The sequence below is a fragment of the Anolis sagrei genome, chromosome 1 (assembly GCF_037176765.1).
Source record: "Anolis sagrei isolate rAnoSag1 chromosome 1, rAnoSag1.mat, whole genome shotgun sequence".
In the NCBI taxonomy this organism is placed as follows: Eukaryota; Metazoa; Chordata; class Lepidosauria; order Squamata; family Dactyloidae; genus Anolis; species Anolis sagrei.
The window spans coordinates 1,915,254-1,930,494 of record NC_090021.1 but is presented as its reverse complement, the minus strand read 5'-3'; the positions used below and the strand labels follow the sequence as shown (position 1 = coordinate 1,930,494).

The window sequence follows — 15,241 nt, the reverse complement described above, 5'->3', positions numbered from 1 at the left end:
CAGACGGAAGGTGATCCGAATCAGGTTGGTTTGACACGCCATCCTCCTGAATGTGTCTCTCTTTCACCCTCTTTTCATGCTTCTTCGAATTCTGCAGTACTGCTGGTCACAGCTGACCTCCAGGCTTGACGTGCCTTCCTCTTGGTATGTTTCTCCTTTTCGCCCTCCATTCGTGCCTCTTCAAATTTTGCAGCACTGCTGGTCACAGCTGACCTCCAGGCTTGATGTGCCATCCTCTTGGCACGTTTCTCCCTTTCGCCCTCCATTCGTGCCTCTTTGAATTCTGCAGCACTGCTTGTCACAGCTGACCTCCAAGCTTGACGTGCCTTCCTCTTGGCACGTTTCTCCCTTTTGCCCACCATTCGTGCCTCTTTGAATTATGCAGCACTGCTGGTCACAGCTGACCTCCAGGCCTGACATACTGTCCTCTTGGCATGTTTCTCCCTTTCGCCCTCCATTTGTGCCTCTTTTGAGTTCTACAGCACTGCTGGAAAAGTGGGATCGGAGGGGTCCTGCCATCAAAGCGAAAGGGTCTGGATGTGGGTGTGAGGCCCATTCCCACCAAACACAACCTCCGTGTTGTGTTGTGTTGTGTACAGATTCCCCATCTGGCCAAGTCTTTCTCCCTGAAGCGTAGGCCAGCCTTGTGTCTGCTGGCGATTCCCAGCTGGAGGAAGTGTTGTGTCTTGTGTCTCTCTCTGGCTTGGCTTGCCTTTACCCCCCCCCCCACCTCTACCCCATAAGCAAGCAAAGCAAGGATATGTATTGGGAACGGGGGGGGGGGGTCTGGCTGGCCTGGCGTGCCCTTCCCCCCACTAATGGCATTTGCAGAGAGAGAGAGAGAGAGAGAGAGAGCGCGGCTGGACGTCCAGACAGGCCCTTGGCTGAGCCACTGGGAACACCAGCAACACAGCAGCAGGGAAGGGTCCCTCTTTTAGTTCTTGTGATGCCGAGGGCACCCCACTTCTGCAGTTCCCGGATGCCCAGTTGGGCCAGCACTGATGAAATGTGCCCCAGAAGCAGCTTCAACCAGGGACTCTTTGCAGCTTTGCGCTCTTTCCTTTCTCTTCTTTCCCCAGCCCAAACAATGTAACCAATCCCTCAATAAAGACTAATTGAATTGTAAGCTTTACCTCTTCAGAATGATACCTTGTGTCTTTTCCTTGACTCACTCAACTAAAAAAGCATGATTTTACCTTTTCTGGGCTAAGGGAGACCACCAGCCCACCTGGGATGCCGAATCTGCGTTTCTTCAAACCGCGGATACGGAAACCCCTTGGCCCCCCGTATCCGCGAGTTGATGGATCGACTCCATTTTCGTGCCATATTTTTCCTAGCAAATTTCTAACACTATCTGCTATCTCACTTTTTGCATTTTGGGCTCCTACGCTCAGGGAATAACCTTTTGAATTTTAAGAATATATTTTAAGGGAAAACAGCTGATTGTCAAATCCAAGCCTCACTGCTGCTGCGCTGCCGCTGCCATCGCTGATTCTTCATCCTTTATTTTATTTATTTATTTATTTATTTGACTTGTATACCGCCATTCCCAATTTGGCTCGGAGCGGTTTAAAGCAGATTAAAACAATACAATAAATACAATAAAATACAATAAAAACGAGAACAGACATAGTCCCGAGTTATTCACTCATCGAAAGCTTGTTGGAAAAGAAAGGTTTTACAGGCTTTCCAAAAAGCAAGTAGGTCTCAGATGGTTCAGGTTTCAACTGGCAAGGCATTCCATAAAGAAGGGGCCACGATCGAGAAGGCTCTCTGCCTAGTAGAGGACAGATGATAAGTCCGGATGTTGGGGACTTCAAGCAAATTTTGGTCTTTGGACCGAAGTAATTTCTGGGGTTGGTAGGGGGATAAGCGGGCTCTCGGGTACGCCGGCCCCAGACCATATAAGGCCTTAAAGGTTAGTACCAGCACCTTGAAAGTGATCCGGTACTCAATCGGAAACCAGTGCAGCTGTTGTAGAATTGGGGTGATATGACACCTCGTCGGCACCCCGGCGAGAAGACGAGCTGCCGCATTTTGCACCAGCTTCAGTTTCCGGATCACTGACAAAGGAAGGCCAATGTAGAGGGCATTACAGTAGTCAAGCCTCGAAATGACCGAATTGGGGTGATACGACACCTCGTCGGCACCCCGGCGAGAAGACGAGCTGCTGCATTTTGCACCAGCTTCAGTTTCCGGATCACTGACAAAGCAAGGCCAATGTAGAGGGCATTACAGTAGTCAAGCCTTGAGATGACCGTCGCCTGGATCGCCGTAGCCAGGTCGTTCCTAGATAGGAAGGGAGCCAGTCGCCTAGCCTGACGTAGGTGGAAAAACGCAGATCTGCTCACCGCAGAGACCTGGGCCTCCATTGTGAGCAGCAGAGGGTCCAATAAGACACCAAGACTCTTTACAGAAGGTGATGGACGTAGTGTCTCGCCATCTAGGTTCGGCAGCTGGACCTCCCTCTCACCCGGACGGCTCAGCCAAAGGATCTCCATCTTCGCTGGATTCACCCTCAACCTGCTGGCACGCAACCATCCAGTCACGGCCTCAAGGCACTGATGGAAATTTCCGGGTACAGAGTCCAGCCGGTCCTCCATCCTCAGAATGAGCGGAGTGTCGTCAGCGTACTGGTGGCACTCAAGGCCAAAGCTCCGCACCAGTCGGGCAAGCGGTCACATATAGATGTTCAATAATAGAGGAGAGAGAATGGCTCCCTGCGGGACCCTGCAAGTTAGCAGAGATCTCTCGGAAACCATCCCTCCCCTCACCACACGATTCTGGAGGAAGGAGGACACCCATGTAAGGGGTATCCCCCTCACCCCAGTCATGGCTAGGCGGTGGGTCAATAGATTGTGGTCAACCGTATCAAATGCTGCTGTGAGGTCCAATAACACGAGCAGTGCTGATCCGCCTTGATCCATCCGGCAGCGGAGCTGATCTGTGATGGCAACTAGCACAGTCTCCATCCCGTGCCCCATTTGGAAGCCGGACTGGAAGGGATCGTGTCCGGTTGTGTCATTTAGGAACTGCTGGAGCCCCTCGACCCGGAGACTTGATGCGGTCACCCCATAAGGCTTTCGGGGAGTAGGTCGGTCACCTGGCTGCAAGGCTACTCCATGCTAATCAAACTTGATAATTGCAACATTCACACTTGCTTCAAACAGACAAGGGCTCTTCCTCCCACCCTGGACACCATTGCACAGAGGGTGCCTCCACGCAACAGGGGGCAGGCTACCTCTAGGCAGAGACCCTCACTGATTGACTTTGCATACTTGCTTCAAACAGACAAGGGTTCTTTCTCCCACTCTGGACAAATACACCCCACTTGCTTCATTGCTGCTAAGAGGCTGCACTTGGAATCATACTTGGACCATGAGAGATCACAATCCTTTGTTACAGTCCATGCAAGGAGTGTTTTTGATAAGGGTTTCTTCAATTGCTAATTGCTTCCTCTTCAGGGTCAGGGCGGCTTCCTTATATTTTATACATTTTTTCGAAGGAAAAGGGAATGGGGCCAAAGGGTCAGGAAAAGATCAGATACACAGGGAGGAAATATAGAAATACAGAAATCATGTTATAGAAATCATATCTCTTCATCCTGCCACCCAGTGTCCCATAGGGAAATTGATAGAAGCCTTGATCATGGCCCAATATTAATTCATAGTTCATTTCAGGAAGATCCATGGATGAAAGTAAGTCCATGATGGAAAAAGAGGTCCATAAAGTGTGGCAAAAGGTCCAAAAGTCATTAAAAGGGGCCTGATGATTTCCACTGAGCCAAGAAATGGAGCCCTGAGGCGCTGAGGTCGAAGCTGTCCTTGGAAAACTATAACTCCTTCCAAGGACTGGAGCCCGGTGACCGATCTGCTCCCCGAAAGCCTCATGGGGTGACTGCATCAAGTCTCTGGGTCGAGGAGGTCCAGAAGGACGAAGAAACAGAGATGGCAGTGGTAGCACAGCAGCAGCGAAGCTTGGATTTGACAATCAGCTGTTTTCCTTAAAAATATATTCTTAAAAATTCAAAGGTTATTCCCCGAACGTAGAGGCCCGAAAAGCAAAAAAGCGAGATAGCAGATAGTGTTAGAATTTAGCTAGGAAAAATATGGCACCAAAATGGAGTTGATTCGTCAAGTCGCGGATACGGGGGCCCAAGGGGTTTCCGTATCCGCGGCTTGAAGAAACACAGATTCGGCCTCCCGCGGCCCGGAAAAGGTAAATTTATGCTTTTTAGCTGAGTGAGTCAGGAAAAAGACACAAAGTATCATTCTGAAGAGATAAAGGTTACAATTCAATTTATTTATTTGTCGTGTCAGAGCAACCAGTCCATTATATATTACATTTCTAACAGAAACAAAGCAAACAGACAGAAAAATACACAACTTGTGAGTTTGGTAGTTGATTAAATGTCCTTTGACCAGTATCTGTCCCCTTGGAGTGCCTCTGGTGTTGCCGCAAGAAGGTCCTCCATTGTGCATGTGGTAGGGCTCAGGGTGCATTGCAGCAGGTGGTCAGTGGTTTGCTCTTCTCCGCACTCGCATGCCGAGGATTCCACTTTGTAGCCCCATTTCTGAAGGTTGGCTCTGCATCTCGTGGTGCCAGAGTGCAGTCTGTTCAGTGCCTTCCAAGTCGCCCAGTTCTCTGAGTGCCCAGGGGGGAGTCTCTCATTTGGTATCAGCCATTGGTTGAGGTTCTGGGTTTGAGCCTGCCACTTTTGGACTCTCGCTTGCTGAGGTGTTCCAGGAAGTGTCTCTGTAGATCTTAGAAAACTATGTCTAGATTTAAATCGTTGGCGTGCTGGCTGATACCCAAACAGGGGATGAGCTGGAGATGTCTCTGCCTTGGTCCTTTCACTATTGGCTGCTACTTCCAGGCAGATGTCAGGTGGGGCAATACCGGCTAAGCAGTGTAATTTCTCCAGTGGTATAGGGTGCAGACACCCCGTGATAATGAGGCATGTCTCATTAAGAGCCACATCCACTGTTTTAGCGTGGTGAGTTGTGTTCCACACTGGGCATGCATACTCAGCAGCAGAGTAGCACAGCGCAAGGGCAGATGTCTTCACTGTGTCTGGTTGTGATCCCCAGGTTGTGCCAGTCAGCTTTCGTATGATATTGTTTCTAGCACCCACTTTTTGCTTGATGTTCAAAGCCTCATGGGGTGACCGCATCAAGTCTCTGGGTCGAGGAGCTCCAGAAGGACGAAGAAACAGAGATGGCAGTGGTAGCGCAGCAGCAGCGAAGCTTGGATTTGACAATCAGCTGTTTTCCTTAAAAATATATTCTTAAAAATTCAACGGTTATTCCCCGAGCGTAGGGGCACGAAATGCAAAAAGTGAGATAGCAGATAGTGTTAGAAATTTGCTAGGAAAAATATGGCACAAAAATGGAGTCAATCATTCAACTCACGGATACGGGGGTGCTGAGGGGTTTCCGTATCCGCGGTTTGAAGAAACGCAGATTCGGCATCCCAGGCGGGCTGGTGGTCTCCCGCGGCCCAGAAAAGGTAAAATCATGCTTTTTTAGTTGAGTGAGTCAAGGAAAAGACACAAGGTATCATTCTGAAGAGGTAAAGCTTACAATTCAATTAGTCTTTATTGAGGGATTGGTTACATTGTTTGGGCTGGGGAAAGAAGCGAAAGGAGAGAGCGCAAGGCTGCAAAGAATCCCTGGTTGAAGCTGCTTCTGGGGCACATTTCATCAGTCTTGGCTCAACTGGGCATCCAGGAACTGCGGAACTCCCTGCGGCTGGTCAGATCAGCTTGAAAGCAGGGGGCTGGGGTGCCCTCGGCATCACTCAGACCACGAGGGATCACCTAAGTCAGTAAGGCCAGGAGCAGGAGCTGGGGAAAGAAAAGTGGGGTGCAAGGGATCACGTAAGCATCTCGCTTGTTCTTCCCGTAAGGAGGCAAGAGATCTTGGAGTCCTCGTGGACAACAAGTTAAACATGAGCCAACAATGTGATGTGGCAGCAAAAAAAGCCAATGGGATTTTGTCCTGCATCAAGAGGAGCCTAGTGTCTAGATCTAGGGAAGTCATGCTCCCCATGCTCTATTCTGCTTTGGTTAGACCACATCTGGAATATTGTGTCCAATTCTGGGCACCACAATTCAAGAGAGATATTGACAAGCTGGAATGTGTCCAGAGGAGGGCGACTAAAATGATCAAGGGTCTGGAGAACAAGCCCTATGAGGAGCGGCTTAAGGAGCTGGGCATGTTTAGCCTGAAGAAGAGAAGGCTGAGAGGAGATATGATAGCCATGTGTAAATATGTGAGAGGAAGTCACAGGGAGGAGGAGGGAGCAAGCTTCCTTTCTGCTTCCCTGGAGACTAGGATGCAATGGAAGAATGGCTTCAAACTACAAGAAAGGAGATTCCACCAGAACATGAGGAAGAACTTCCTGACTGTGAGAGCTGTTCAGCAGTGGAACTCTCTGCCCTGGAGTGTGGTGGAGGCTCCTTCTTTGGAAGCTTCGCAACAGAGGCTGGATGGCCATTTGTCAGGGTTGATTTGAATGCAATATTCCTGCTTCTTGGCAGAATGGGGTTGGACTGGATGATGGCCCAGGAGGTCTCTTCCAACTCTTTGATTCTATGATTCTATGATCTGAACATGAGGAAGAACTTCCTGACTGTGAGAGCCGTTCAGCAGTGGAACTCTCTGCCCCGGAGTGTGGTGGAGGCTCCTTCTTTGGAAGCTTTTAAGCAGAGGCTGGATGGCCATTTGTCAGGGGTGATTTGAATGCAATATTCCTGCTTCTTGGCAGAATGGGGTTGGACTGGATGGCCCATGAGGTCTCTTCCAACTCTTGGATTCTAGGATTCTATGAGGAGACAAGGTGAGGGCCAGGGATCCAGAGGTGAGGCCGGGGAAATCATAGGGAGGAGGGAGCAAGCTTCCTTTCTGCTTTCCTGGAGACTAGGATGCAATGGAAGAATGGCTTCAAACTACAAGAGAGGAGATTCCACCAGAACATGAGGAAGAACTTCCTGACTGTGAGAGCCGTCCAGCAGTGGAACTCTCTGCCCCGGAGTGTGATGGAGGCTCCTTCTTTGGAAGCTTTTAAGCAGAGGCCGGATGGCCATTTGTCAGGGGTGCTTTGAATGCAATATTCCTGCTTCTTGGCAGAATGGGGTTGGACTGGATGATGGCCCAGGAGGTCTCTTCCAACTCTTGGATTCTAGGATTCTATGATTCTAAGAGGGCCGAAACAAAGGCCTCCCTGTCTGAGATCGGAGCGATACGCGCACACATACACACATGGAGTCAGGCAGGCAAGCATCCCTTGGGGCCGTCCAGACAGAGGCCTTGCTTGCTGGAAAACCCCAGTTGGGGGGAGTGCGGAGAAAAGGGTGGCCAAAGCGCTGAGGTCACTTCCTGCCCGCTTGCCTTGGCCGTGCCAAGGGGCCAGGCCATAGCCTTGGTGGTGGCCCCCTCCCATGTGTGTGTGTGTGTGTCCCTTTGACCGGGGACCCTTTCTCCTCTCTCGGCCCCCCTTCTGCCATGCCTTTGGCCCAGAGCGTGTTCCTGTCCCGACTGTAACGAGAAGCAGATGTTGGTTTTGCAGCCGTGGAGGGAAACTCTTGCAAAGCCAGCAAAGGGGATGAGAGGGGGATGGAAGGGGAAGCAAGGCACGTCCTGGGGTAGGAGGGAGCTGCGGCAAAGTGGGGCTCCTCTCGGGGAGAGGCATGCTCCAGGACAGGAGGGTCAAGGGGAGTCCAGCAAGGCCGGACGGCCGGACAGCCAGCCTGGGAGTGTAGGCAGGCAGGAAGTCAGGGGAAGAGCAGAGCAGAGCAGCAGAGAGAGGGAGGAGGGAACTACAACCTCTGGGAAGTCCTTGCAAAGCTGTCAGAGTGTGAGCAGCACCAGCAAGGCTAGGAGCACAAACTGACCAACTGGACGCCTGGCTGCTTGACTGCTTGACCATCCTCCATCCAGATCAAGTGGACACCAAGGTGGGCCTTGCCCCTGACCGAAGAAGCAACAGGAGCAACACTGTCCCTGGATTTGTGCACCCGAGGGAGAGCCAGGCCATGCGCAGCTGACCAGTGGCACAAGCAAGACCAGGATGGCCGGCACCGCTCTGGCCGCCTGGCTCTGCCTCTGGTTTGGCCTGCTGGCCGACACTCCGGCGCAAGCCATGAACTACCCTCCGCGGTACAGCCTCTACACGGCCGGAGCACTCCCCTTCGGACAGCACCAGGCCAACGCCAACCTCGCTCAGGGTCATAATGGGGCACGGGTGGCCAGCCGGCACAGGTAAGAGGGTGGCTTCTTTGGTGGGACCCCAAAGCAAGATGGGGATGGGAGAGGAAGAAGAGGGCAACCTGTGGAGGCAAATGGGCATATGGAGTGGATGGACAATGGAGGAGAGTGCCATGTATGGCCCCCTGGGAAGGTGGGTCAAGGTTGTGGCCTGAGCCAAAGTGACCGCTTCAGGCAGGCAGCAAGAGGGACATCACTCCAAAACTTCTCAAGAACTATGGGCAAGGCAGACCTGGAGGAAGCAGAGCCGAGCAGGGGAGGCTTGCTTGCTTTCTTTCTTTCTTTCTTTCTTTCTTTCTTTCTTTCTTTCTCTCTCTCTCTCTTTCCTTCCTTTCCTTCCTTCTTTCCTTCCTTCCTTCCTTCCTTCCTTCCTTCCTTCCTTCCTTCCATCTCCTCCCTTCATTCCCTTCATCTCCCTCCCTTTCTTCCTTCCTTGTCCTTCTTTCTTTCCCTTTCTTTTTCTTCCTTCCTTCTTTTTTCCTTTTCCTTTTCCTTCCTTCCCTCTCCTTCCTTCTTTCCTTCCTTCCTCAGTCACTCTGGGTAGAGATGGTGGGTTAAAAATAAAATTTATTATATCATTATTCTTTCTTTCTTTCTTCCCTACTTTCCTTTCTTTCCTTCTTCCCTCCCTCCCTCACCCTTTTTTCCTTTTTACTCCTTCCTTCCATCCATCCATGCATCCATCTCCTCCCTTCTTTCCCTTTTCTTCCTTCCTTCTCCTTCCTTCTTTCCTTTTCTATTTCTTCTTTCTCCTTCCTTTTTTCCTTTTCCTTCTCTTCCTTCCTTCCCTTCCTTCCTTCTTTTCTTCTTTCCTGAGTCCCTCTGGAGATAGATGGTGAGATAAAAATAAAATTTATTATATCATTATTCTTTCTTTCTATCCTACTTTCCTTCCTTTTTTCCTTCCTTCCCTCCCTCCCCCCTCCTTCCTTCCTTCCTTCCTTCCTTCCTCCCTTCCTTCCTTCCTTCTCCTTCCTGTTTTCCTTTTCCTTTTCTTCCTTCCCTTCCCTTCCTTCTTTCTTTCATTACTTCCCTCCTTCCTGAGTCACTCTGGAGAGAGATGGCAAGTTAAAAATAACATTTATTATATCATTATTCTTTCTTTCCTACTTTCCTTCCTTCCTTCCTTCTTTCCTTTCCTCCTTCCCTCCCTCCCCCTTCTTTCCTTCCTTCCTTCCTTCCTTCCTTCCTTCCTTCCTTCCTTCCTTCCTTCCAAGTCCCTCTGGAGAGAGATGGTGGGTTAAAAATAAAATTTATTATATCATTATTCTTTTTTTTCCTCTCCTACTTTCCTTCCTTTCTTCTTTCCTTCTTCCCTCTCTCCCTCCCCCTTCCTTCTTTCTCCCTCCCCCTTCCTTCTTTCTCCTTCCTTCCTTCCTTCTTTCCTTTCCTTTTTCTTCCTTCTTTCTCCTTCCTTTTTTCCTTTTCCTTTCCTTCCTTCCCTTTCCTTCCTTCTTTCCTTCCTTCCCTCCTTCCCTCCCTCCTTCCTCTCTTCCTTCCTTCTTTGAGTCATGGAATTATAGAATCTTAGAGTTGGAAGAGACCTGGTGAGCCATCATCCAGTCTAACCCCATTCTGCCAGGAAGCAGGAAAATCGCATTCAAACCACCCCCAGCAGATGACCATCCAGCCTCTGCTTCAAAGCCTCCAAAGGGCCACAATGTCCAAGGGCTTCCTTGAAGGCTTGAGAGGTCCAGGCAGAGAACCCAGACCAATTAGTCCAGCCAGGGGCCAACTTGGGCCCTCCCTCCCTCCCTCCAGGTGTTTTGGACTTCAACTCCCACCATTCCTAACAGCCTACCGGCTGTTAGGAATGGTGGGAGTTGAAGTCCAAAACACCTGGAGGGAGGGAGGGCCCAAGTTGGCCCCTGGCTGTCTTCGACCTATGAGACCACCCACCTGGTCTCCTTGGCCCTTCTTCCTTGCTGGAGGGAGGAAGCAGAGCAAGATTGAGGAAGGGGAGAGGAAGTAAGGGGAAAGGGGTTTGGAGGCAGGCCAGGACTGGGGAAGGGTTGGATTTCTTTGATGAGGGGAGGGGGACATGTGCAAGCAATGAGGAACCCCTTTGCAAGCCTCAGTCTCCCAAAGAGGGAGAGGGTCATAGAATCCCAGCTTTGGAAGGGATTCCTAAAGACCATCCAGTCCAGCCCCACTTCTGCTGGGAAGGAAGGCACCATGCATACCCTCCCGACAGATGACCATCCAGCCTCTCCTTAGTACTACTACTACTACTACTACTAATAATAATAATAATAATATCCTAGAGTTGGAAGGGACCTCCAAAGGCCATCCAGTCCAACCCCCCTTTATTCTGCCATTATGCAGGAAAGGCACAATCCAAGCCTACCCGACAGATGGCCATCCAGCCTCTCCTTACTACTACTACTACTACTATTAGTAGTATCCTAGTTGGAAGGGACCTCCAAAAGCCATCCAGTCCAACATGCCCTTTATTCCACCACTAGGCAGGAAAAGCACAATCCAATCCCTCCTGAGAGATGGTCATCCAGCCTCTCAATAATAATAGTAACAATAACAACAATAGTAGCATCCTAGAGTTGGAAGGGACCTCCAAAGTCCATCCAGTCCAACTCCCCTTTATTCTGCCATCACGCAGGAAAAGCACAATTCAAGCCTTCTCGAGAGATGGTTATCCAGCCTCTCTTTACTACTGCTACTACTTGTAGTAATAGTATCCTAGATTTGGAAGGGACCTCCAAAGGCCATCCAGTCCAACTCCCCTTTATTCTGCCATTATGCAGGAAAAGCACAATCCAAGCCCTCCCAACAGATGACCATCCAGCCTCTCCTTACTACTACTACTACTACTACTACTATCCTAGAGTTGGAAGGGACCCCCAAAGGCCATCCAGTCCAACCCTCCATTCATTCCACTATAAGGCAGGAAAAGCACAATCCAATCCCTCTCAAGAGATGGTCATCCAGCCTCTCTTTCCTACTGTTGCTACTAGTAGTAATAGTATCCTAGAGTTGGAAGGGACCTCCAAAGTCCATCCAGTCCAACTCCCCTTTATTCTGCCATTATGCAGGAAAAGCACAATCCAAGCCCTCCCGACAGATGGCCATCCAGCCTCTCCTTACTACTAGTATCCTAGAGTTGGAAGGGACCGCCAAACACCATCCAGCCCAACCCTCCATTCATTCCACTATAAGGCAGGAAAAGCACAATCCAATCCCTCCTGACAGATGGCCATCCAGCCTCTCCTTACTACTACTACTACTACTACTACTATCCTAGAGTTGGGAGGGACTCCTAAGGCCATCCAGTCCAACATGCCCTTTATTCCGACATTAGGCAGGAAAAGCACAATGCAATTCCTCCCGACAGATGGCCATCCAGCCTCTGCTTAAAAGTCTCCAAAAAGAAGGAGACCACCAAATTCCTTTGGGATAGTCTTGGTTTCTGAGGTCCCCTTCTACACTGACATATAACATCCAGATCATCTGCTTTGAACTGGGATATATGACAGTGTAGACAGTGTGGATTATCTACTTTGGTAACTTGGATTATACAGCAGTGTAGAAGGGGCCTGAGAGAGAGACGAGGGACAAATTGTGGGGAAGGGGAGAAGGGCTGTACAGGAGACCCACTCTAGAACAGAACAGAACAGAACAGAACAGAATAACTTTAGTATCGTTGTACATTGTGCAACGAAATCAGATCCTTTTCTCAGCACACACCACAAAACAACATACCCTTCCCTCCACATTCTAATTGCAATGGCACATCAATGTGAAGCCATGGAGTTTGATATAGTAGTTACAGCTCTAGTCTGTTTGTCCTTGTCTTTGTCACCCTGTAGCACAGTGTTTCTCAGCCTGGGGGTTGGGACCCCTGTGGGGGTCGCGAGGGGGTGTCAGAGGGGTCTCCAAAGACCATAGTATTTTCTGTTGGTCATGGGGGTTCTGTGTGGAAAGTTTGGTCCAATTCTGTCGTTGGTGGGGTTGAGAATACTATTTCATTGTGGGTGAACTATAAATCCCAACACCTACAACTCCCAAATGGCAAGGTCTATTTTTTTCCAAAGTCTACCAGTGTTCACATTTGGGCATACTGAGTATTTGTGCCAAGTCTGATCCAGATCAATCACTGCTTGAGTCCACAGGGGTCTCTGGATGTAGGTGAACTACAACTCCCAAACTCAAGCTCAATGCCCACCAAATCCTTCCAGTATTTTCTGTTGGTCATGGGGGTTATGTGTGGAAAGTTTGGTCCAATTCTATCGTTGGTGGGGTTGAGAATACTATTTCATTGTGGGTGAACTATAAATCCCAACACCTACAACTCCCAAATGGCAAGGTCTATTTTCTCCAAACGCTACCAGTGTTCACATTTGGGCATATTGAGTATTTGTGCCAAGATTGATCCAGATCCATCATTGCTTGAGTCCACAGGGGTCTCTGGATGGAGGTGAACTACAACTCCAACAAACTCATGGTCAATGTCCACCAGACCTTCCAAGACTGCTCTGAGCTTTCTAAAGGCAGTGGGAATTATAAATTATGAAGTTCTTCCAAAGAGGGCAACCAATGATTCTCTGTGCAGAAGGGGTGACCCTTTGGAGCATCTTCCTATCTGCCACAGAAGACTCCTAAGATGCCAAGGCATCTCATCCTCGGGCTCTAGGAGTTTTCCAAGGGCCTCAGGCGATCCCCCATTGTCCGAGTAGGATGATCATCCAGGGTGGGCCCGTGGTTGACTGTGGAGCTAGTTGTGAATGGGTTGTTGTAGGTTTTTTCGGGCTATATGGCCATGTTCTAGAGGCATTATCTCCCGACGTTTCGCCTGCATGTATGCCAAGCATCCTCAGAGGTAGTCAGGTCTGTTGGAACTAGGAAAGTGGGTTTATATATCTGTGGAATGACCAGGGTGGGACAAAGGACTCTTGTCTGCTGGAGCTAGTTGTGAATGGGTTGTATGTTTTTTTCGAGCTATATGGCCATGTTCTAGAGGCATTCTCTCCTGACGTTTCGCCTGCATGTATGGCAAGCATCCCCAGAGGTAGTGAGGTCTGTTGGAACTAGGAAAGTGGGTTTATATATCTGTGGAAAGACCAGGGTGGGACAAAGGACTCTTGTCTGCTGGAGCTAGTTGTGAATGGGTTGTTGTAGGTTTTTTCGGGCTATATGGCCCTGTTCTAGAGGCATTCTCTCCTGACGTTTCGCCTGCATGTATGGCAAGCATCCTCAGAGGTAGTGAGGTCTGTTGGAACTAGGAAAAAGGGTTTATATATCTGTGGAAAGACCAGGGTGGGACAAAGGACTCTTGTCTGCTGGAGCTAGTTGTGAATGGGTTGTATGTTTTTTTCGAGCTATATGGCCATGTTCTAGAGGCATTCTCTCCTGACGTTTCGCCTGCATGTATGGCAAGCATCCTCAGAGGTAGTGAGGTCTGTTGGAACTAGGAAAAAGGGTTTATATATCTGTGGAAAGACCAGGGTGGGACAAAGGACTCTTGTCTGCTGGAGCTAGTTGTGAATGGGTTGTATGTTTTTTTCGGGCTATATGGCCATGTTCTACAGGCATTCTCTCCTGACGTTTCGCCTGCATCTATGGCAGGCATCCTCAGAGGTAGTGAGGTCTGTTGGAACTAGGAAAAAGGGTTTATATATCTGTGGAATGACCAGGGTGGGACAAAGGACTCTTGTCTGCTGGAGCTAGTTGTGAATGGGTTGTATGTTTTTTTCGGGCTATATGGCCATGTTCTAGAGGCATTTCTCCTGACGTTTCGCCTGCATCTATGGCAAGCATCCTCAGAGGTCGTGAGGTCTGTTGGAACTAGGAAAAAGGGTTTATATATCTGTGGAATGACCAGGGTGGGACAAAGGACTCGTGTCTGCTGGAGCTAGGTGGGAATGTTTCAACTGACCACCTTGATTAGCATATAATGGTCAATTTATTTATTTATTTATTTATTTATTTACTACGCTTATATACCGCAATTCTCAGCCTACTGGCGACCCATTGCGGTGTACAACATGAAAAGGTGCGAAAAACAACATACAATAAAATCCACAATACATAATTATCAACATCATCAAAACAAGGTGAATCTACAAGGTAGTCAGTTGAAACATTCACCCCCTAGCTCCAGCAGACAAGAGTCCTTTGTCCCACCCTGGTCTTTCCACAGATATATCAACCCTTTCCCCTAGTTCCAACAGACCTCACTACCTCTGAGGATGCTTGCCATAGATGCAGGCGAAACGTCAGGAGAAAATGCCTCTAGAGTATGGCCATATAGCCCAAAAAAACCTACAACAACCCAGTGATTCCAAGTATGAAAGCCTTCGACAATACATTGAACATTCCGTTTTCCATTCTTGAGTTTGGAGTAGAGCAACTGCTTTGGGAGACGGTGGTTGGGCATCTGGATAACATGACCGGTCCAGCGGAGTTGATGGTGGAGGACCATCAACTCCAACTGAGGGCTGAGCTGGAGAGACGTTTCCCACTGGATGAGTTCCTGTCTTGGGCCTCCTTCTCTCTCTCTCTCTCTCTCTCTCTCTCCCTCTCTCTCTCCTCCTGGGCCTCTGCTTGGTGCTGTTTACCTCTCCCTCTCCCATTAATCTCCAGTTGGGCCCCTTTGGGGAGATGACAGCAGCTGATAGGGTCCAGCTGCCTCTCGGAGGAGAAAGAGGAACAGAGAGAGTGGCCGGCATGGGAGAAGGATGGCTTCTGGTTGAGCTTTGCTGTGGTTTGGTTAGGTGGCTATTAGGAAGAACTTCCTGACTGTGAGAGCTGTTCAGCAGTGGAACTCTCTGCCCCGGAGTGTGGTGGAGGCTCCTTCTTTGGAAGCTTTTAAGCAGAGGCTGGATGGCCATTTGTCAGGGGTGATTTGAATGCAATATTCCTGCTTCTTGGCAGAATGGGGTTGGACTGGATGGCCTAGGAGGTCTCTTCCAACTCTTGGATTCTATGATTCTATATAGGCTGGATGTTTGGGAGTGACT

At 49.4% G+C, this 15,241-nt stretch overlaps 1 protein-coding gene across 1 annotated transcript in view; it reads left to right on the top strand.

Moving 5' to 3' along the window:
- Nucleotides 1-7,491: 7,491 nt before the first annotated feature.
- Nucleotides 7,492-15,241, top strand: part of EMILIN1 (elastin microfibril interfacer 1) — a 48,528-nt gene continuing 40,778 nt past the window's right edge. Inside the window, exon 1 of the mRNA XM_060754793.2 lies at nucleotides 7,492-8,261. Within this exon, the coding sequence (XP_060610776.2) occupies nucleotides 8,071-8,261 (191 nt within the window). The 5' untranslated portion in view covers nucleotides 7,492-8,070. The remainder of the gene's footprint in view (nucleotides 8,262-15,241) is intronic.